Source organism: Lepidochelys olivacea, assembly GCF_965140295.1.
Source record: "Lepidochelys olivacea isolate rLepOli2 genome assembly, chromosome: 2".
Classification (NCBI taxonomy): domain Eukaryota; kingdom Metazoa; phylum Chordata; order Testudines; family Cheloniidae; genus Lepidochelys; species Lepidochelys olivacea.
In genome coordinates, this window is record NC_140412.1 from 3,006,761 (window position 1) to 3,028,512 (window position 21,752).

Here is a 21,752-nt window from a genome sequence, read left to right on the forward strand (position 1 = left end):
GGGAGAGTTGTGAGAAGAGCAGCCAAGGCCAGAGCTGGTGGAATGCAGCACTTTATTTACCATGGTTAACTGATGCCCCTGGGGCCACGAGCAGCAAGCCTTGTGCTCCCAGGAAAAGCACCCGACAGTCAATAAATAACCTGTAATGTCTGAACTAGCCCAAGTGGCCACTGGAAGGGTGGGGCCAGAACCCCTACAGCCTGGGGAGGATGTGAATACCTCCCCCTGCAGGACTGGATTACAGAAAGATTATTATAGGACAAATAAAATACACCCCACTCTGAGTCAGGCTCCCAGGGCAATGGAGGGGGGAGACCCTTCTGCCCCAGGGCCTCAGTGACCTTCAGAACTTGCTCCAGGGCAGTTGCTGTGCCAAGAAAACACAAGCCACCCCCAGGTATGGGGGTGCTGGGACTGTAAGTGATCTCTCAAGCAGCGCACTAGGAATTCCTACCATCGCTCTGTGAGCAGTGCGGGCCAGGTAACTCGCTGCCTCCTTTGGCCACAGCAGAGGCTGTCGATCCAGAGCTGAGCAATCCCCAGGGTGTGGACGGTTCTGGAGGGAGTTCCACTGATCGCAGTGTCTGGCATCCTGCCTCCTTTGGATAAGATGGTACCAACACTCCCTTCTCACCTTGCAGAGGTGCCAGGCGGGGCAAAGCTAAAGAGCCCCAAGCACCTGGAGATGGCAGGATAAGCGCCAGCAGCCAGGGCCCTGCACCCTCTCCCCATGGGCCAGGGCTGAGTGCAGAACAGCTGCTGGCATAGGCCAGCCAGTGCTTGCTTCCTCCTACCGCCAGACACCCCCTCTGCCAATGGCCACTGCCTCCCAGGAGGACCGACCTCCAGAATGCCCCCTAGCTCTGCAGTTCCAGGGATGGCTGAGGAAGGAGTCAAGCAGGCCCTGAGGGATCTATACAGCAGTGGGCAGCAGGTCCCGTCACACGCTCTTGCAGAACAGCTTGTGGTGCCGAGTGACTGCGCACAGAGAGGTGCCCGCGGGGCCACGCCAGGACTCGCCCACGCCCCGCTGGTCGCTCCTGCTCAGCTGCTGGCTGCAGAGTCGCAACTCGCGCACGTTGGCAGAGAGCCGGGCCCACGTGGTGCTGTCCAGTGGGCCTTGCACGCTGCAGCCTGCAGGAAGGGAAGAGGCCATTGTGCCAGCGTAGGGAATGCGGGACCCAGGGAAAGGGATGTCAGGCTAGGTGATCCCCGTGGTCCCTTCCTGAGCTCTGCCCATGCCCTTTATCAGCTGCAGCCCCCAGCTATTCCAGTCCTGGACCCCCCAGCTCAGCTGCTGCGTCTGTCTGACCTGCTCCCCTCTGCGCACCACCAAGAGAGGAGTACCTGGGCCACACCAGCGGGTGGCTTTGCCATCCCCCAGGGCTCAGCCAGGTCACTCCCCGGCTGCTGGGCGCTCTGGGAATCCCCCAGGTAGGCAGGGAGATGTGGCACTTGTGACCTAGGCTGGCTCTAGAGCTAACTCCACCCCACCCCAGTCCTGGTGCTCGCAGCCCCCTGCCCAGGGTCAGTCTCATGACAGGCCCAGCAGGGACTGCATTTCTCCCCCTGCCCCAGCACTTCTCTTAGGGCCAGGGACTGGGAAGCAGGACCCTTCACTAGACCCCCCCCCCAGTGACCTGGGGATCTCCAAGCCCTTTTCACCCTCACCTGCCAGGCTGAGGGAGCGGAGCCCCTGGTTCCTCTCCCCCAGGGCTGATAGCAGCATCCGCAAGCCCACAATGGTGATCCCGGGGTTTGCAGACAAATCCAGTGAGACTAAAGGTGGACACACCAGGAGACACCTGGAACCAACAGGGAAGAATTGAGTCAAACAGCCCCCGGCCTCACTCTTCCCACCCACAATCTTAGAATATCAGGGTTGGAAGAGACCTCAGGAGGTCATCTAGTCCAATCCCCTGCTCAAAGCAGGACCAACACCAACTAAATCATCCTAGCCAGGGCTTTGTCAAGCCTGACCTTAAAAGCCTCTAAGGATGGAGATTCCACCACCTCCCTAGGTAACCCGTTCCAGTGCTTCACCACCCTCCTAGTGAAAAAGTTTTTCCTAATATCCAACCTAGACCTTCCCCCACTGCAACTTGAGACCATTTCTTCTTGTTCTGTCATCTGCCACCACTGAGAACAGCCGAGCTCCATCCTCTTGGGAACCCCCCTTCACGTAGTTGAAAGCAGCTATCAAATCCCCCCTCATTCTTCTCTTCTGCAGACTAAACAATCCCAGTTCCCTCAGCCTCTCCTCATAAGTCATGTGTTCCAGACCCCTAATCATTTTCGTTGCCCTCCGCTGGACTCTCCAATTTGTCCACATCCCTTCTGTAGTGGGGGGCCCAGAACTGGACGCAGTACTCCAGATGTGGCCTCACCAGTGCCGAATAGAGGGGAATAATCACGTCCTTTGATCTGCTGGCAATGCTCCTACTAATGCAGCCCAACATGCCGTTAGCCTTCTTGGCAACAAGGGCACACTGCTGACTCATATCCAGCTTCTCGTCCACTGTAATCCCCAGGTCCTTTTCTGCAGAACTGCTGCTGAGCCATTCGGTCCCTAGTCTGGCTGCAGTTCCTGGGGTTCTTCAGTCCTAAGTGCAGGACTCTGCACTTGTCCTTGTGGAACCTCAGATTTCTTTTGGCCCAATCCTCTAATTTGTCTAGGTCCCTCTGTATCCTATCCCTACCCTCCAGCGAATCTACCTCTCCTCCCAGTTTAGAGTCATCTGTGAACTTGCTGAGGGTGCAATCCATGCCATCCTCCAGATCATTAATGAAAATGTTGAACACAACTGGCCCCAGGACCGAGCTCTGGGGCACTCCACTTGATACCGGCTGCCAACTAGACATCGAACAAAGCATTACTATACAGCAGCCCTGCCCACTCTTGGCCCCCATCACCAAGGGATGGGCCCAGCAGGAGGAGATCTGGGGGGGTCACTTCCAGGTAGGACCCGGCAGGATGAAGTTCAGGCTCCCAGTTCAGCTCCACATCACAGCCCCTCAGTCAGCAGCACACCCATACCCCACAACCATCTGCCCCCCTCCCCCCCCTCAACAAACCCCCAGGCCCAGAGACTCCAGCACTGCCCTTTACCTGGCCAGCTCCTCGACAGCCTCGTCACTCAGGTGGTTCCCGGACACAGTCAGGTGGGTGAGAGCACATCCCTCCTGGAAGGGAACAGAGGGGAACTGATCCCAAAGCCACACCCCAGCTGAACGGGGCAGAGGCGAAACCCTTCTTTCAAGCAAGGGCCTGGAGCCGCTGAACGCCTGAGATTCCCCAGAGAACCTGGGAGAAGCAGAACCAGGAGCACCGGATGGTCACGCTCCCGAGGAAGGACCTTGTCTCTTTGCAGCGCAGGGGCTGAGGTCAGTGGCCGGAGCCATGTTCTTACCACGAGCAATACTCCTGCAATTCCTGGAGCCAGTAAAGGGTTACAGCAGGATTCCCCCCGAGCTGCCCCTGCACCCCGCCTGGGGCCCATTACCTGCATCAGGTACCTGACCACTGGATCCATGAGAGGCTCCTCCAGCTGGGCAGCCACTGAGTCGATCTCCAGCTGGCTAAGGGTGGCACAGGGCAGGCTCCTGAGCAGCAGCTCCAGGCCAGTGGAGCCCAGGGCATTGTGGGACACCGCGAGGGTCTTCAGGTGCACAGCGCCTGGGCCAGGGAGAAACAGCGAGCTAACAGCGAGCCTGCAGCCGCGGGAGCAAGGGAAGGGAGTTGGGGAGCTCACCTGAGGCCCTGTCCGCAGCTGCGTAATGCAAAACTTATGTACCAGACAGACCAGGACTGGGAGAGAACAGCAGAGCAGGGAGCTGTGGGGCAGGGCTGAGGGGCGTTGGCAGAGGTGGGGGACCCAGGACTGGATCACAGGGAGCTATGGGGCAGGACTGAGGGGCATCAGCAGAGCTGGGCTGGGACTGGACAGTGATCAGGACTCTCTCCATGAGCAGAACCGTACTCGACCCCCGAGCTGAGAGCTGTTCACCCTCCCCCCGGTCCCTCTGGGGACTCATAGGGGTCCCTAGCTGAGAGATGCCTCTGCAATCGCGCACAAGGAGGCTAGCAGTGATCTCTGCCACGTGGCCAGTGCCCTTCCCTGCTCATGGGGACACGTACCTTTCAGACCATTGGCCAGCAGTAGGCGGTGGTGCTGCAGGAAAGCCCCAGTGAAGCCGCAGGCTTTTAGTCGGAGCGTGGTCAGGACGGGGCAGGCCTGAACCAGGCAGGCCAGTGCCTGGGAGCTGCCATCTCCCAGGGGGTTCAGGCTGAGATCCAATTCTTCCAGGCTCTGGCAGGATGGGGGGCAGGAGTCAGCGCTGCTGGGTGGACAGGGGGGTCACCCCCAACCCTCTGGGGTCTGCCCTGCACACCCAGTGCCATCAGACGGGCAGGGGGCTGCACCAACCTGATGTTGAGGGGCACAGGGGGAGAAGCGACAGTGGGAGCAGAGCCCCCCATATGGGCCTCCTTTCCTAAGTGACCCCCAGTGCCTCGCCGCCAGAGCCCTAGGGGCAGACTCCCCGGCAGCAGGAGGGACGCAGTTTCCCCTTCCCTAGATCCAGGGCCTGCAGGACGAGTGCAGCACCTGGTACTGATCAGGGCAGCCCTGGGGCAGAGCCAGCTCTGGACCTGGCAGGGGTCATTGGGGGCCCTTTGTGCCAACTCCGCTGGGGCACAACAGCCATAGCCTGGGAGGGCTTGCCCTGGAGCTCAGGGAGGGAAGCTTGGGGGTCCCCAGCCCCTGCTTGTGGCTCTAGGGCTCAGGCGTGAGGCCAGGGCCTCTTCCACACCTGGGCTGGATGCACCACGCACGCCCTGCCCAGTCTTGGGGCAGGGGGAGAGGATGCTGGACATGCTCCCAGCCCTACCTGAAAGGCCGTCTGGGTGGGCAGCCCTGCTGCCAGCGTGCGGAGCCCCTCGGCCCCAAGCTGGTTGGCTGACAGGTCGAGGAGGGTCAGGCTGGGCATAGTGCCCAGCGTGGCCAGCAGCTCAGTGGCCAGGCCATCGGCCAGGCCGTTCCCAGCCAGCCGCAGGTGCCGGATGGAGGTCTGCAGCTTGAGGGCACGCAGGAGTGGGGCGAGGTGGGGCTGGCGCAGCGAGAGGCCGCAGGCGCTGAACGAGGGGCCCGACTCCTGCAGCTCCATGATCTTCAGCAGCAGCCGGTGCTCGCCTGCAACGCGGAGACAGGGCAGGTGAGGGCAGGTCGCCCCAGGCCCACTGGGGCACCGGAGGACCTGAACTGCTGCTGAGGGTCCTTGACAGCTGGAGGCTGGAGCCACAGCCAGGGGGAGAACGCCCCCAGCGCTGCACAGGAGTCGGCCATGACTAATGGCCCCTCGGGCCAAGCCCAGCTCCCCAGGGCTCAAGAGCACCGAGTGCCCTTCAGTAAGTTCTGAACTGGCCTTTCTCTGGCATGTCGCATGGCCGTGGGGCTGGAGATTCTGCCTCCAACCCCCTTCCACAGCCAGAGCCAGAGGCCCAGAGACTGAGGGACTTGCCCAAGACCCCACAGGGAGGCTGTTGCAGAGCAGGGTCCCAATCCCAGGCTGGCGCCCTGACCCCAGGACTGTCCTTCCCACTCTACCCCCCAGAATGTAATCCCACACACAGGGGGAAGGGGGTGCTCTGACCGCCCCAGGGCCCTACAAAACCCAGCAAGACCTGGATCCCTCTGTGCCCGATGGTTCCAGCGCCCACCCAGAGCAGGGCCAGCAAGGTCCCCAAGGCAGCCTCTTACCCACGGCCAGGCTGCGACAGGCCTTCCTGTACCGGTCGGCGAGCGGGGGCAGGTCCCAGGACTGCACCTCTGCAAACACCTGCAAGGGAGAGGAGAGTCCAATTGGCACAGGATGGGCACTGAACCCAGGTGTCCAGACTCCCAGTCCTCTGCACCAAGCAGCCGGGGCCCAGACGCCACGGTGACGGGCCCCACTACGACCCCCTCGGCAGCCTGCGGGGGAGCTACGTGGGCTCGACCCAGGAGGTGCCCACACTGGCTCGGACGCCCCCCACTCACCTCCTCGTTGCTCTGCAGCACGTCCACGATGAGGTCCTGGGGCGCCAGCAGAGCCCCCTCCTTCTTGAGGGTGAGCTGCGGCAGCAGGCCACACGTCTGGTAATGGCGCTGGGCTGCCTGCTCTGCCAGCCACGCCACCGGGCGGCTCTCGCTGCTGCTGCAAGGGACGGGAGGGGCTGAGGCGGAGCGTCCCCTACAGGCCACCGGTCCTCAGCCGGAACTAGGCCCCGCAGGCACCACCCCGCCCCGCTCCCCAGTGGCTGTGAGGGGGATCACGTCCTACTCAGAGCGGTGTTACCCCGAGCACCTGACCCCCTTGGCCAACCCCTCGCCCAGGGGGATGGGCCCCAGCAGCTGCCTAGGAGCCAGACCCCTTGGAGGGTGCTGCTAATGCTGCTTCACACTTGACCTGTAGGGGGCAGGACTCCACCTGCCCCCCTGCCCAGGAGGCCTGGGGTGGAGGTCCAGGGGCACTGGGCCACACCGGGATGAAGGCCACGAGCCAGCTCTCACCTGTGGGGCACGGGGATAAGGAAGACGTTGTCCTGGACCCGGACACGCACTCGAATGGCGGGCGGCCGAGCGGGGGCTGCAGACAGCGAAGGGAGCTGGGGACAGGAGAGTGGAGTCAAGGCACACAGGACACCCCAAGGGTACCCCACGCCCTCCTCACTGTGAGCCCGACACCCCGGGCGCCTCACCTGCGGGGCCTCTCCACTGCCTCTCAGGCCATTGGCTCGGCTGCTGTCCGTGGGCCTCAGGCCGGCAGCGGTCTCTGGGGCCCCCAGGGCGCAGCCTCCGCGGGATCGGCCCAGCACTGTTCTGTCCACAATCTGGGTGAGGCGGCTCTGCCGGACCCTCCTCCTTTGGGGGGGGGGCCCGCTGTCGCTCTCGGGCCCTGTGGCATCTCCAGAGTCCGAGCCCGACTCCCCCTGGCCCCAGCGGCTCCTCTTGCGGGGCTCGCGGCTCGCCCTCAGGTCATCCTCCAGCCAGTCGTCCCCCACGTACTCGTCTGCTGGGATCAGGGCCGGTCTCGCAGGGGTCTCGGATGGCACCGGCTCTGTGCCCAGGCAGGACTGGGCACTGCCCACGCTACGGATGGCTGCTTCATACTCCGCCTGGCCACCACCACGGGTGGGCAGCTCAGGCTCCTCCTGCACCAGGAACCCCGGTGTCCGGCAATCCTCCCTCTGGCCCAGGAGCCGCTGCCTCTTCTTGACGGGCCGGAGTGGGGTCATGCAGTTGTCCTGCTCGGCCCTGCGCTCTGACCCCTTCCCACTATGCTGACTGGGGAGCCCGCAGGGCACAGGGGGCTCCTTGGAGGGGCCCCCGCTCCGGGGCTGTGGGGCCGGAGCAGAGGGGCGCAGCGTTAGAGGCTCCGAGAGCTCAGCATCAAACAGCTGGCTGTGCAGAATGTCCCGGGGGGGCGGGGCTGCATCAGGTGCTGTGGGGGCGACAAGAGACCCCGTGAGCTGGGCCCATGGCCCCCAGATCCAGGGCCAAACACCCCGAGAGCAAGGGGCTGCAGAGCACAGCAGGGAGACGGGGAGGGGGAAAGGCAGCCCCTGGTACCAGGCTAGACACGCTCCCCAGGACGACAGGGGCAGGGGACTCCAGCCCACCCCCTGCCAGTGGGTCTGGGAGCTGCACTGAGGGCTCAGCAGAGAAGCCAGGGCACCCGGTGAAAATGAAAGAGCAAGCCGGGGCCAGGGCCGGGACCGGGGCCGGGGCCCACCCAATGCTGCCCCTTGGAGACGCCCCTCAGCTTCACTCCCCGACCAGTCTGGCCTCACCTCGCCCTGCCACGGCCTCCCTGAGCAGCCGCTCCATGGCTCGGCAGCGCCGGCGTGTCTCCTGGTCCAGGTCCTTGCCGTACATCCTCACCCACTCCTGGAGGGTGCCCAGCGGGCTCAGGCCCTGCGCGGGGCGAGACATAGGCCATGGGCACCACTGCAGGCAGGGCCTCAGGGCGACACTGCTGCCAGCCTGGCCCCAGGAGCCAGGGCACTGCCCCCACACATATACCCTGCAGCTAGGCGGGGTGCGCCCAGCCCAGCCCAGCCCCTGCCCTCACCTTGGCGTTCCTCAGCACCGCCGACGCACCCCTCTGGAGCAGCAGCTCCGCCACCTCGAAGTGGCCGCAGTTGAGGGCGTCGTGCAGGGGGGTGATCCCCTCACAGCCCGGCCCCCCAGGGTCATCGATGGAGGCGCCACGCTCCAGCAGCAGCCGGACGATCTCTGGGCACAGGAGCCAGCAGTTAGTGCCAGGCAGCGGTGACATGGCCCCTCTGGCTCCCTGCCCCAGACTTCACTGCCCCCCCTCACTCACCCAGGTGCCCATGGTTGCAGGCCTCATGCAGGGGGGTCCAGCCGCAGTAATCCCGCGGGTTCAGAGGGTGACCCTGGCACCAGGAAGGAAGAGACATGAAAACAGGCATGGGGGTTACACTGAGGCCAGAAGTCCTGGTGGGGAGAGCTGTGAAACCCCTTCCCCCCAATGCACCTGCCCACCCCCCGGGACCACCCACCAATCCCAGCGCTTCCATCGCCAGCGGGATCCCTTCAGCCCTTGCTAAAACGTGCCCACTGCTGGTGTGGAGAAAGTAAAGAAGGAAGTGTTATTTACTCCTTCTCATAACACAAGAACAAGAAGTCACCAAATGAAATTAATAGGTAGCAGGTTTAAAACAAGAAAGTATTTTTTCACGAAACACACTGTCAACCTGTGGAACTCCTTGCCAGAGAATGTTGAGAAGGCCAAGACTATAACGGGGTTCAAAAGGGAGCTAGATAGATTCATGGAGGGTAGGTCCGTCAATGGCTATTAGCCAGGATGGGCAGGGATGGTGTCCCGAGCCTCTGTTTGCCAGAAGCCGGGAACGGGCGACAGGGGATGGATCACTTGATGATTCTGTTCATTCCCTCTGGGGCACCCGGCACTGGCCACTGTCAGAGGACAGGATCCTGGGCTAGATGGACCTTGGGTCTGACCCAGTATGGCTGTTCTTATGTTCTGATGAAGGGGCTCTGCAGGGCCAGCCAACTCCCCAGCCACCCGCACCACCCCAGAAGCTGCGGGGCGACAGGGAAGGGGCCTGCTGGGGCCGGTGCCTGAGAGCCGGGGACTGTTTCCTACCTGCTCCAGGAAGAACTGGACCCGGCGCAGGTTCCCATCGATGCAAGCTCGGTGCAGTGGGGTCTCGCCTCGGTCATTCCGCCGGTTCCACTGAAGGGGTATGGGGGGTGAGGGAAGCACCAGGATCAGAACTGCCCAGGGGGCCCCAGATCAAATCCCCATCATCGCCAACCTCCACGCAGCCCCGCCCCCACCCGCAATCCAGCCCTTGCCCGGGATGAGCCCTGCAGGGTCTCAGCCCGACCCCCGATTAGTCTCCCAGGGTGAGAACGCTGCGCCCAGGCCCCGGCCTCACCTTGGTGATCCTGCGCCGGCCGGGCACGCTCTTGTTGTAGCCGTCCAGGTCTTCTTCCTCCCCATCTGGAACACACAGGCCCGGGTGAGGTACCACTGTGCTGGGTGGGGGAAGGGCCGGAGCCGAGGGAGCCGGCTACAATACAGCCCCCCACCCTGCAGACATGGGGCCCCACATGCCAGGCAAGGCACATACGGGGCTACAGCCCCGCCCACCACATTCCCACCCCGCTCACTTGCCAGGACTCGACTCCAGGGTCCCCAGGAATCCCCCTGCCCCCTCTCCCCTCCCCCGCCCACTCACCGCTCTCAGACAGCTCCAGGTCGCTCTCCTCCAGGGGCTCGCTGCTCTCCAGCTCCTCCTCGTCACTGTCCCCGGCTGCGCTCCAGCCCTGCGAGCGGCACAGGCTCTGCAGCCTGGCCAGCGTGTCAGGGGCCTCGGGGCACCCCCATTTCTGCTGAATGGGGTGAAGGTGCCGCAGGATTTGCCGCTGGGGGACGAAGGGAGATGGGCTGATCACCCTGCCCCAGAAGGGGGGCCAGGGGAGGAGGCAGGAGCTCTGGCTGGGAGTGGGACGCTCCCAGGTCCCCAAGCCCTGGCCCGGCCCAGCTGGGGGGCGCTGCGGTGAGTGGCCGTCGGGGCAGCTCCCAGACCCCCCAGCCCTGGCCCAGCCCAGCAGGCAGGGCTATAGGTGAGGCTGGGGGGACGCTGGCTAGGTGGGGCTCCCCACGAGTCTAGACCCAGCTGCACTGGCTGCATTTCAGCTCAGGGCCCCAGCACCCCACGTCCTTCCCTCCACCGCCCCCCCCCAGGGCTTCTGCAATGCTGAGTACAGCTGGGTACAGCCTGGGCTCCCGGGCGAAGCGAGAAGCCGCGTCCCCTGGTAGGCGGGCTAAATGGAGTCTTCCTGGGCACGTGCCAGGAGCGGGGGCAGCCAGGAGGGGCTGCATGTCGGGTGGGGGGAGGGGGCTGGAAAGTGACACATTCAGCAGCAGGCCCCAGCAGTGAGGTCCAGTGGTTAGGACAGGGGACTGGGAGGCAGTACTCCTGGGTTCCATTCCCAGCTCACTCCCCGGCTCGCAGGACCTTGAGAGGGGCGCTGCCAGCTGCAGGCAAGCACCGGAGTCCGCGCTGGGGAGCAGCTCAGAGCCCGCCCCCCTGTCACCTGCAGCCTGGGCTCCCCGGCCCGCTCCGCACACTGCAGCGCGCTCTGGAAGCAGGACTCCAGCGCCTCATAGCCTTCGCCGGCCTCCTCCCTGGCCAGGGCGATGTTCAGCCAGGTCTTCCCCTCCTGGGGCGCAGAGACAACGGGTCAGGGGCTGGGCTCAGCCCGCTGGCACCAGTCCAGTCCCCCGGCTCCTCCCTTGCCCGCCAGAGGCTGAGCTCCGCTGGCAGTGTGCCCACCCGCCATCGCCAGCAGGGGCAGGTAAAGGTGACATCCTGGCCCCTCTGCCTGCCCTGCTCCGTGGGGCCCTAAGCCAGGCTCTGCCTGCTAGCCAAGCTTCCCCTAACATACCAATGGGGACCCGGGCCCAGCACGACCTGGCCTCCCCCTGGGTGGGGGTCTGTCTCCACGGACTGAGGGCTCCGGGCACAGTCCAGGCTGCCCCTCTCACCTCCAGCGGGTTCCCACGCCGCAGCACCAGCTCCGCCTGGTAGTGCTGCACGGCCCGGCCATGCTCCTTCAGGTCCCCGTAGGTGGCAGCCAGGGAGACGTGGATCACAGCCAGCTCCTGCTCAGGCCTCCGCAGGGTCTCGGCGTAACGCAGCTGCCCGGAGAGACACGGTCTCTTGTGCGCTCTGCCCAGGGGTGCCCAGCCACACAGCCAACCTTGCCCAGGGCCAGCCCGCCCTGCCCCAGGGCTTACTCCCCTGGCTCGTACACCCCACGCCCCGGGCGTGAATCTAGAGTGGCTGGCATGGCCCCTCTCCAGACCAGCACCCCGGAAGTGGCTGGGAGGAAGGGGGAGCCCCTTATCCATGCAGGATGCCCGCCGGCACAGGCCCCACAGCCTAGGGGCAAGCTTGTCCTGCCCCCTGCCCGAGCAGCCCCTGACTCACCTGCCTTTCGTAGAACTCCACAGCCCGGCGATAGTCCCCGTGCTTGGAGAACAGGTCCCCCAGCTGCTCGCACAGGCCCAGGGCTGCCTGCAGGTCGCCGGGCGCGGCCTCCTCCAGGGCCTCCTGCAGATGGCTCACCGTCAGGGCTGCAAGAGAGGCCGGCAGCGTGAGCAGCATGCGCCGGGGGCTCAGGATGCCAGACCTGGGCAGGCCTCCCAGCAGCTCTCGTCCCCTAGGGGTGCAGGGCAGGCAGGGGATCCGCAAGGTCCCCCTCACCCAACCCAGCCCGCAGGCTTATGGGACACCGGCCATCCTCTGGGCAGCTGCTGAGCTTCCTTCCCAGACCCACCTGGGCTGGCTCTGGGTTCAGTCACAGAAAGCAGGTGCCCCATGGTGACATGGGGGGGCCACGTCAGGGACTTACCAGGAGCCCTGAAGGCCACCCCCTGGGAGGAAGAGCCTGTGCCAGCCTCGAACCCTGCACCCCAGCAGCTGCGAGTCCTCTCCTTGAGCGTGCCTGCGGGGAGGGGGTTGGTGCTGGGGGCACTGCTCCATGGGCCACAAGCCACAGAAGGGGATTTGGAGGGGAAGGGGCTGGGCCGGGCCAGGTACTGACAGCCAGGTGGTCCAGACGAGAATCTCCTCTGGGGCTGAGCCCCCAGAGCCACAGGGCTCCCTGCCCTAGTCAGTCTTGCAAAGTTCAGTGCTGAGCCCTGGGGAGCAGACACCCCAGCCTCCCCCAGGGGATCCCCCCAGGCCGGCTGCAGGGACTGGATCCCCCCGCCCCAATCCCTGCAGCCCGGCCCTGAGCTCCGTGTTTCAGGGAGCTCGGCTCTGGCGCGCTCACCATATCGCAGGCTCCTGCGGATGCTCTCGCGCTGCTGGGGCTGCTGCGAGCCCAGCACGTAGGCCTTCTTCAGCGAGCGCCTGGCGGCCACAAAGTCCCCCAGGCTGAGGAGCACCTGCAAGGCACCAGGGCACCAGGCTCAGAGAAGGGGAGGGCAGATGAGCCCCCAGGGAGGTACAATTGCTCACAGCCACCCCAGGAGAAAGTGGACGCCCCGCTGGTGTGGGGGGGCGGGGGGGGGCTGCCCCTTTGCCTCCCAGCAGCTGGTGACACTCACCTGGGCGATGCTGGTGCAGCACTCGCTCTCCATGCACCTCTCCTTCATGGTGTGGGCGCAGTCCCGCGCCCGCTCCAGGCAGCGCATGGCCTTGGAGTACTGCCCCTCCCGCAGGTGGATGTTGCCCAGGTTGAAGTAGGCCCTGTACAGGTCTTCGAAGAGGCGAGTCTGCCTGGAGGGAGGGCGGGGTCATGGCCAGGGACGACTCGGGGTCACACCCCCCCATACACACATACCCGGCCCGCCACACCCCTTAGCCCCAGCAACCAGCGGGCTCCCCCTCATCCAACAGCCACATGCAGGAACGGAGGGTGGGCCAGGGCTTTGGGCTGAATCCTGGGGAAACGTGCGAGCTCTTTCCCCAGGAAAGGGGCCTTCGGTGGGGCTGCAGAGACCTCTCCTCTTCCCCCCCACCCCTCCCGAGAAAGGGACCAGGGCCTTACTCCGAGATGAAGATGCTCTTCTTGATGTAGCAATTGCACTTGGCCTGGTCCTTCATGCTGTCATAGACCAAGCCCAGGTTGAGATAAAGCCGGGCCCTCATCTCGCTCAGCTCCCGCTGCGGCACCGTCCCTGGGACACCCAGAGCCAGCCCGTTACCCAGCTGGCTCCGGACGTCCCTGCTCCTCACCCACCCAGATCTGCCAGGCAGGAGCTCCAGGGCCCAGGAACAGCAAGATTGCCACAAAGAGCCAGGCTGAATGCCAGGAAACATAGTCCTGTGGCTGACTGGATCCGCCGGCGGAATCAACTCCCAAGGGAAGGGGTGGGAGCGCCAGGACAGTCTAGGGTGCAGTCCTGCCTGACCCCTGGCGCAGAGGTCAGATAGGGCTGGAAGTCCCCTAAGTGCCCCTGTATATCCCACAATCCCTCGTTGTCAAACAGGCACTAGGAACCGCTGGCGCCATGGGCCTGGCCTGCAGATTCCAGCCGGAGCCCTGCAAACCGGCACAAGGAGATTGGCAGGCCAGACGAAAGCCCGAGGCTCTGTCCCTTTGTGCCTCAGGGAGGAGATGGAGCTCAGGGACCGGGAGGATCCCAGCTCTGGTGCGGGGACAATGGGTGAAGTGTGGGTACTGGGATTGCCCAGCCAGGCTGTCACAGGGGAACCCAACTGGCATTTCCTCCCGTGGCCGCTCCAATCACCAGCTGGCAGCCCTTCCGCACGCCCCTGCCCTGGCTCTGTGCCCCGCAGCTCCCAGCCCCGCACGCCCACCAGGCCCTCACCTTCCAGCTTCTCCTCCAGGATGGCCAGGCTCTTCATGAAGGCCTGCTCCGCCTCCCGCAGCGCCTCGCCAGCCTGGCCGCTCTCAGCCACGAACATGTAGGTGCGGCCTATGGTGGCCCAGGCCCTCTGCTGCTCGGTGTGGTCGGACAGGGCGCGGGCCAGCTCCAGGTGCTGGCGCTGGTGCTGAGGGGGCAGGACTGTGAGCGGGTTTCAGCGGAGACCCCCAAGCCCTGGGGATCCAGGCTGGCTCTGAACTGGGCTCTCCGGGGCTGACAGCTCAGAGGTTACCACCACGTGCCCCAGTGTTCCCCTTTAAACCTCTGCAGCTATTCTCCCCCCTCATCCCTGCCCCACTGCACCCTCACCACCCCCACACTGCAGTCTTCAGGGGGGCTGAACTCCGGGGAATCAGCTTTCATCCCCATTCCCTGGAGAGTCCCGATCCCCGCGGCTGATCAGCTCCCCACCCTCCTACCTTCAGTGCAGCTTCATAGTTCTCCAGCTCGGCCAGGCGTTCCCCAATCTTCCGGTGGGCCACGGCACAGCCAAGAACGTCCTCCACGCTCTCCAGGAGCCGCAGCTCCTGCCGGTGCTCCTCCAGCGCTTCCCGATAGCGCCCTGCCGGGAGCAGAGAAAGGAGGCGGGGTGAGGGGGAAGCAAACCTGCTGCCCAAGGTGGGAAAGGCAGCACCTGCTTCATTAGCCACGGCACTAACCGGAGACACACTAACCCTGGCCCCGGATGAGAGCCAATTTGAAGTGTACTCAGCATTGGGGATGCAAGTGTGCTCTCAGGGCTCCGATGCTCCGATCTGAAGCGTACTCAGCATTGGGGATGTGAGAGCAGATGACCCTCGTCACCTCTGATTTTCTAGCTATGGGAAACCCAGCAGATCTAATACACGTGGATGGCAGGAAAGTGTTAGACACGGTGCCACATGAGAAATTAGTTTAATTAGAGAAGATGGGGCTCAGCCCAAGGACTGGAAGGTGAAGGGAACCGGCTTCAGGGGAAAAGGCAACGGATTGTGCTGAAAGGAGAATGATCAGACTGTGAGGCTCCAAGTGGAGCTCCTCAAGGATCAGTCTTGGGCCCAATTTTAGTCTGGATTTTTATTAATGACCATGGTACAAAAAGCAGAAGCAGGTGAATGGAATTGGCTGATGATATGAAGTCGGGAGGGATGGTCATTCTGGAGGAGGATCAGAATATTAGACGGGAAGATCTAGATGGTCTTGAAGACTGGAGTAGAAGAAATGGGATGAAATTCAGTTGTACAAAGGACAAGGTCATGGACTTAAGGTCTAATCGTAAGAATTTCTGCTCCAAGCTGGGGGCTCATCAGCCGGAGGTGACAGAAGAGGAGAGAGACCTGGGTGTGTGGGTTGGTCACAGGGTGACTAGGAGCCACCAATATGAGGCAGCCATGAATCAGGCAAATGTGATCCTAGGCTGTCTCAGGCAAGGTCTCTCCAGTAGAGAGAGGGGAGTGTTCATGCCACTGTACAAAGCACTGGGAAGGGCGGATCTGGAATACTGAGTATAATTTCATGGCCACGAAAGGTGAATTCATACTGGGCAAGGGGCAGAGAAGAGCGACTCGGCTTGTCAGAGGAACGCAGGGCCTGGCTCAGGAGAGGCGACTGGAAGAGCCTGGCTTGGTTAGCGTGGCACAAAGGCGGCTCCGAGGGGATCTCCTTACTCTCTGGTAACACGCCGGGCAGGTAAACCCAGGGAGGGGGAAGAGCTAGGGAAGCTAAAGGACAATGCTGGCCTGAGAACAAATGGCTATGAATAAATTCAGGTGGGCAGTGAAGGGGAGGGAGGTTCTGGAACTACCTCCCACCAGGAGTTGTGGGGGACAAACAACTTTGTTAGGTTTGAGAGCAAGCTGGGCAAAATTATGAGTAAAAAGAAAAGGAGTACTTGTGGCACCTTAGAGACTAACCAATTTATTTGAGCATGAGCTTTCGTGAGCTACAGCTCACTTCATCGGATCCGATGAAGATCCCCACCTGTCCCATCCCATTCACCCCCTACCCCCCAAACACCCTGGGTCATCGGATCCGATGAAGTGAGCTGTAGCTCACAAAAGCTTATGCTCAAATAAATTGGTTAGTCTCTAAGGTGCCACAAGTCCTCCTTTTCTTTTTGCGAATACAGACTAACACGGCTGTTACTCTGAAACCTAAAATTATGAGTGTGATTGTATGAGAGGGCTGTTTGTGATGATGGGGGCAAGGCTTGGTAGCTCTGGGGATCCTTCCAGTTTCTGTCTTATGTTCCTAATGCTCATGCTTCAGGGTCTCCGTTGGTGATCTGCAGGGGACAGGAAGGGATTTTTATCCAGCCCCCAATGTATTCGGAGGGGGGTGAGGGGGGTGTTGGGGCTCTCTCCTCGTCATAGATTCCAAGGCCAGTAGGGACCAGTGTGACCATACAGGCTGACCCCCTGTGTAACACAGGCCAGAGCCCTGCCCCCAAGTCATTCCCAGAGCAGAGCAGTGGTGGAGAATCCGGCACACCCCTTGGGGAATTGGTCCAGTGGTTAATGACCCTCACTGTCAAAAACGTGCACCTTATTTCCAGGCTGAATGTGTCTAGCTTCAACACCCAGTCACTGGATCCCATTAGACCTTCCTCTGCGAGACTGAAGAGCCTGGTATTAAATACGTGCCCCCCATGTAAGTACTTATCAACTGATCCAGTCGCCCTTTAACTGTCACGTTAAGCCAACGAATAGAGCTCCTTGAGTCTCGTGCTACAAGGTTGGGCTGCCTTGCTCCCGCTCACATGCTCCGGATCTGACTGATCGCCACACGTGGGTCAGAAAGGAATCCCCCCCCCGTCACAATGGCGGGGACACTGTGGGGTTTTCACCTTCTTCTGGAGGGTGTGGGTCACTTGCCAGGATTATATGGGCCATGGTGCTGCTTGGCCCCTCCTGTTCTCTGCCCATACCAGCCTAGCCTCCTGTGGTGCACTGGCCTTGTTTCGGTTGTTGGGGTCAGCGGGCAGGTGCTGGTGTCCAGATGAGACAATGTGCTTGTCCCTCCTGGCCTTATACTGACTCTCCGCTGGGCTCCAGCAATGCGGCACACCTGGGCACGAAGCCTTCAGCACGTAGGAAACTCTAGCAAGTACAGAATGCTGCAGCATCTCCTCAGCGCCACAGGCTTCCACCAGCACCTCAGGCCCATCCTCCGCTGGCTTCCCGGACAACAGAGCCCAACTCAGCGTCTCAGCCCTGATCTTCGAGGCGCTCCTTGACCTGGGCCCAGTGCACCCAAACGAGCCTAAAGCTCCAGGATGGAGAGCGTGGTCGCCAACCCCGCTCCTCCGGCACCACCAGCAGGGAGAAGTTCGGCTGTGCGGCAGACACAGGGCTGGTCCCAGCCTCTGGACTTAACTCCCCAGGAACCAAGGGCCATCCCAGCACCAGGTGCCCTCCTCCGCCCGGCCTTGTTAGGATATAGATATTCAGGCCTGTCTGTAAAGGCCTATACTCTAAGAATTTAGGTGTATTCCTATCACTTGGCTAGTTAGAGGTATAAAAGAAAGAATCAAAATCACTGTCTGCCAGTGTAAGGGCCTTCTCTTACTGTGACAGTCTGAGGCCCTGTTCTTAGGCTAAGGCCTTTGGCTAAGTGACAGAGGCAGCCATAAGCTGGGAAGTGAATGGTCACATCCTCACATTCCAAACTAGTCACACTGAAATAAGGTGCTATTGGGCTGTTAGGAATTTAATCCTGTCCTTATAGTGCCTATCACCTCCAGAGAAAGGGAAGTGCCTAGAAGCTGTAAAAGGAAATTGAGGTTGATAGTTTTCTGTCTGGTAAGAACTCACTTATCAATAGACACAGCTGGGAAACTCTTATGTCTTTACAGATGTAGTTGTGAAATCCTCACTTCTGTATTGTTTTGTCATTATAGTTCCCACTTTGCTATTGTTTATTGGCATGGTCTCTGTCTGGTTCTGTGATTGCTTCTGTCTGCTGTATAATTAATTTTGCTGGGTGTAAACTAATTAAGGTGGTGGGATATAATTGGTTAGCTAATCCATGTTAGGATTGGTTAGTTAAATGTTAGTAGAATGATTGGTTAAGGTATAGCTAAGAATATTACTATATAAATTAGGGGCAAACAGGAAGTAAGTTGGGATTCGAAAATAAGGAAAAAAGGAACTTGTATTTAAGCTTGCTGGAAGTTCACCCCAATAAACATCGAATTGTTTGCACCTTCGGACTTCGGGTATTGTTGCTCTCTGTTCATGCGAGAAGGACCAGGGAAGTAAGTGGGTGAAGGAATAAGCCCCCTAACAGGCCTCCACAAACATAACCAGAGCAGCGGGGACAAAAAAACAGCCTAGAGAACTTCACAGTGACTAACTTTGGAATGATGGCCCTGAAGTGGGGCGATCGCACATCCTGCTGCAGGACACTGTGCTCCCCACAGGGGACAGACGGAATCCCCTCTGCCCACGCTGCACCACACCACCCGCCTTTCCGCCTTCTCCTGCGGCAGCACGCACCGGCAGGGCTAGACAGGGGAGCAGATGGGCCAGCGACCTGCTTCAGTGTGAGAGGGGCCGACCCCGATCCTAGCGCAGAGATCCCATCTCACCCCTGGCCTGTGCATGCGACACTCGGGGGGGGGGGGCACGGCACAGAGGCAGGGCCCCAAAACCTGCACGGGCAAAGGGCTCTCCAGACCCTATCTCCCACAAAGTCAGCCTCAGCCACCAGAGACAGACAGGAGCGAGCCGGCCACCCTCACCCACCAGGAGCAGGGCCCTGGGACCCACTCACCATGTCTAGCCAAGATCTCCCCAAGCTGGTTACAAATGACAGCTTCCTCCTTCAGGTTCCCACTCCTCTGGGCCTTGTCTTTCGCCTTCTGGAGCTCTGTGGGGCAGCAGGAGAAAAACTATCAGCGACCAGTCACGCCCCTGCAGCCTGTTAGCACCAAATCCCTCTGGCGCAGTCACTGGCCACCTAACTAGGCACCAAGAGAGCGCCCAGCACAGGGCGGCAAATCACCATGGACAAGTTTTCCTATGACCCCCAACCTGTCTGCGCACTCCCTGCAGGTGGGGAAGCACCATCAGCCCCTGGGAGCTGAGTCCCAGAGAAGGATGGACAGGACGTGCCCAGGGTAGCCCAGCAAGTTGGTGTCAGGGCCAGGAGCTGAGCCCAGGTTCTGTCAATGCATTCTTCCCACTCAGAGCCCGGGGCCCCCTCCGGCCCAGCCAACCCCTCCACCCCTCCAGAACTAAGGGCAGGGCCCCCAGGCTAGTCCCAGGGGGTGAACTCCTGTGACCCCGCTCCTAGGCCCTGCCCTGCCCTCTCACATCTGGCTCCCTCACCAGTCCCAGCTACACCCCTGTGCCAGTGACAAGAATTCCAAACCCACCAGGGCTCCCCCCACCCTAGGGGACCACCCATCTCCACCCCTCCCCCAGCCTGTTCCACTCACTGCCCCATCCAGGACCCAGGGGTGACAGTGGACGAGAAGCTGGATATGAGTCAACAGTGTGCCCTTGTTGCCAAGAAGGCCAGTGGCATTTTGGGATGTATAAGCAGGGGCATAGCCAGCAGATCTAGGGACGTGATCATTCCCCTCTATTTGACATTGGTGAGGCCTCATCTGGAGTACTGTGTCCAGTTTTGGACCCCACCCTACAAGGAGGATGTGGAAAAATTGGAAAGAGTCCAGCGGAGGGCAACAAAAATGATTAGGGGACTGGAACACATGATTTATGAGGAGAGTCTGAGGGAGCTGGGATTGTTTAATCTGCGGAAGAGAAGAATGAGGGGGGATTTGATAGCTGCTTTCAACTCCCTGAAAGGGGGTTCCAAAGAGGATGGATGACAGAACGAGGAGTAATAGTCTCAAGTTGCAGTGGGGGACGTTTAGGTTGGATATTAGGAAAAACTTTTTCCGTAGGAGGGTGGTGAAACACTGGAATGGGTTCCCTAGGGAGGTGGTGGAATCTCCATCCATAGAAGTTTTTAAGGTCAGGCTTGACAAAGCCCTGGCTGGGATGATTTAGTTGGGGATTGGTCCTGCTTTGAGCAGGGGGCTGGACTAGATGACCTCCTGAGGTCCCTTCCAACCCTGATATTCTATGATATTAGGGGCTTTGTCTTACATAGGCAACTATGGACCCCAACCCTAAATCCCCCCACCCAAAATATTGCCCCAGCCCAAGAGCCCAGCTCAACGATCCCATCTCCAAATACCTGACACCCTCCCCTATCCCACTCCCCACCCAGCTCCAATCCCCAGCCCAAGGGCCCAGCTCAATGAGTCCACCCCCAAATACTCTCCCCACATTCTCTCCTGCCCCACCCGCTGCCCCAGCTCACACAACCCCACCTCACCCTGCTCCAATTCCCCTGTCCCAAGTACCCCAGCCTCAAACTTCCCCACCCCTCCAATCTCCCCCCACCCCACACACCCCGATTCCTCCCTGCACGAGCCACCACCCCTACCACCTCCCGCCCCCATGCCACCCATCCCACACACCACTGCCCCACAGCTCAGATTCCCCCGCTGCAAGCACCCCAACCCCACACATCCCCACCACACACCCCTCTGATACCACACACTGCCGCACCCCCTCAGATGCACACCCGGCCCAGCCCACTCACTCCACACCCGGCCCCACACATCCCCACCACCTCAACCCCCTCAGATCCCCACCTGTCCCATCCCATTCACCCCCCACACACCCCAATTTCCCCCTGCCCCACCCACTGCTCACCCCACCCCTTCCAATCCCCCCTCCCCAAGTACCCCAGCCCCACACATCCCCGCCCCACCGATACCACCCACCGCCCCACCCCCTCAGATCCACACCCGCCCGGCCCACTCACTCCCCATCCCCCTGCCCCACACATCCCCACCCACTGCCCCACCACACCCCCCTCCAATCCCTCCGCCCCACCCCCTCAGATCCCCACCTGTCCCATGCCATTCACCCCCCCAGTCCCCTACCCCATCCTTTCCAATCCCCCCTCCCCAAGTACCCCAGCCCCACACATCCCCACCACCTCAACCCCCTCAGATCCCCACCTGTCCCATCCCATTCACCCCCCACCCCGCAAACACCCCGATTCCCCCCTGCCCCACCCCTTCCAATCCCCCCTCCCCAAGTACCCCAGCCCCACACATCCCCACCACCTCAACCCCCTCAGATCCCCACCTGTCCCATCCCATTCACCCCCCACCCCGCAAACACCCCGATTCCCCCCTGCCCCACCCCTTCCAATCCCCCCTCCCCAAGTACCCCAGCCCCACACATCCCCGCCCCACCGATACCACCCACCGCCCCACCCCCTCAGATCCACACCTGTCCCATCCCATTCACCCCCTACCCCCCAAACACCCCGATTCCCCCCTGCCCCACCCCAAGTACCCCAGCCCCACCACCTCAACCCCCTCAGATCCCCACCTGTCCCATCCCATTCACCCCCCACCCCGCAAACACCCCGATTCCCCCCTGCCCCACCCCTTCCAATCCCCCCTCCCCAAGTACCCCAGCCCCACACATCCCCGCCCCACCGATACCACCCACCGCCCCACCCCCTTAGATCCCCACCTGTCCCATCCCATGCACCCCCCACCCCGCAAACACCCCGATTCCCCCCTCCCCAAGTACCCCAGCCCCACACATCCCCGCCCCACCGATACCGCCCCAGATCCCGGCCCGGCCCCGCACTCACGGCGGATCTCCCGGCTCCGCTCCCCGCTCATCCCTCCGCTTCGCCGCCAGCTCCCGTCCCGCCGCGTTGGCTTCGCACCGGGCCCGCCCCCCGCGCCGGTCCCATTGGACGCCGATCCCCAGGGCTGCCCTCTCATTGGCCAC

At 61.8% G+C, this 21,752-nt stretch overlaps 1 protein-coding gene across 4 annotated transcripts; it reads right to left on the bottom strand.

Moving 5' to 3' along the window:
* Positions 1-35: 35 nt before the first annotated feature.
* TONSL (tonsoku like, DNA repair protein) lies at positions 36-21,681 on the bottom strand. Of its 4 annotated transcripts, none has more exons than XM_084618433.1 (26): positions 21,610-21,681; positions 18,691-18,786; positions 14,358-14,500; positions 13,882-14,065; positions 13,098-13,227; positions 12,655-12,826; positions 12,378-12,492; positions 11,531-11,676; positions 11,086-11,238; positions 10,635-10,760; positions 9,773-9,959; positions 9,470-9,534; positions 9,175-9,264; positions 8,368-8,440; positions 8,113-8,276; positions 7,832-7,955; positions 6,740-7,482; positions 6,552-6,646; positions 6,039-6,192; positions 5,760-5,838; positions 4,891-5,192; positions 4,139-4,310; positions 3,504-3,676; positions 3,110-3,183; positions 1,672-1,805; positions 36-1,134 (listed from the first exon to the last, which is right to left on the bottom strand). In XM_084618433.1, the coding sequence occupies exons 1-26, from the start codon at positions 21,638-21,640 to the stop codon at positions 941-943; spliced, it is 4,119 nt and encodes a 1,372-aa protein (XP_084474559.1). In that variant the 5' UTR covers positions 21,641-21,681; the 3' UTR covers positions 36-940. The 4 variants fall into 4 exon arrangements, with proteins under 4 accessions (XP_084474559.1, XP_084474558.1, XP_084474561.1 ...); XM_084618432.1 differs by having other exon boundaries at positions 6,039-6,195; XM_084618434.1 differs by lacking the exon at positions 36-1,134 and having other exon boundaries at positions 3,517-3,676; positions 6,039-6,195.
* Positions 21,682-21,752: the final 71 nt, after the last annotated feature.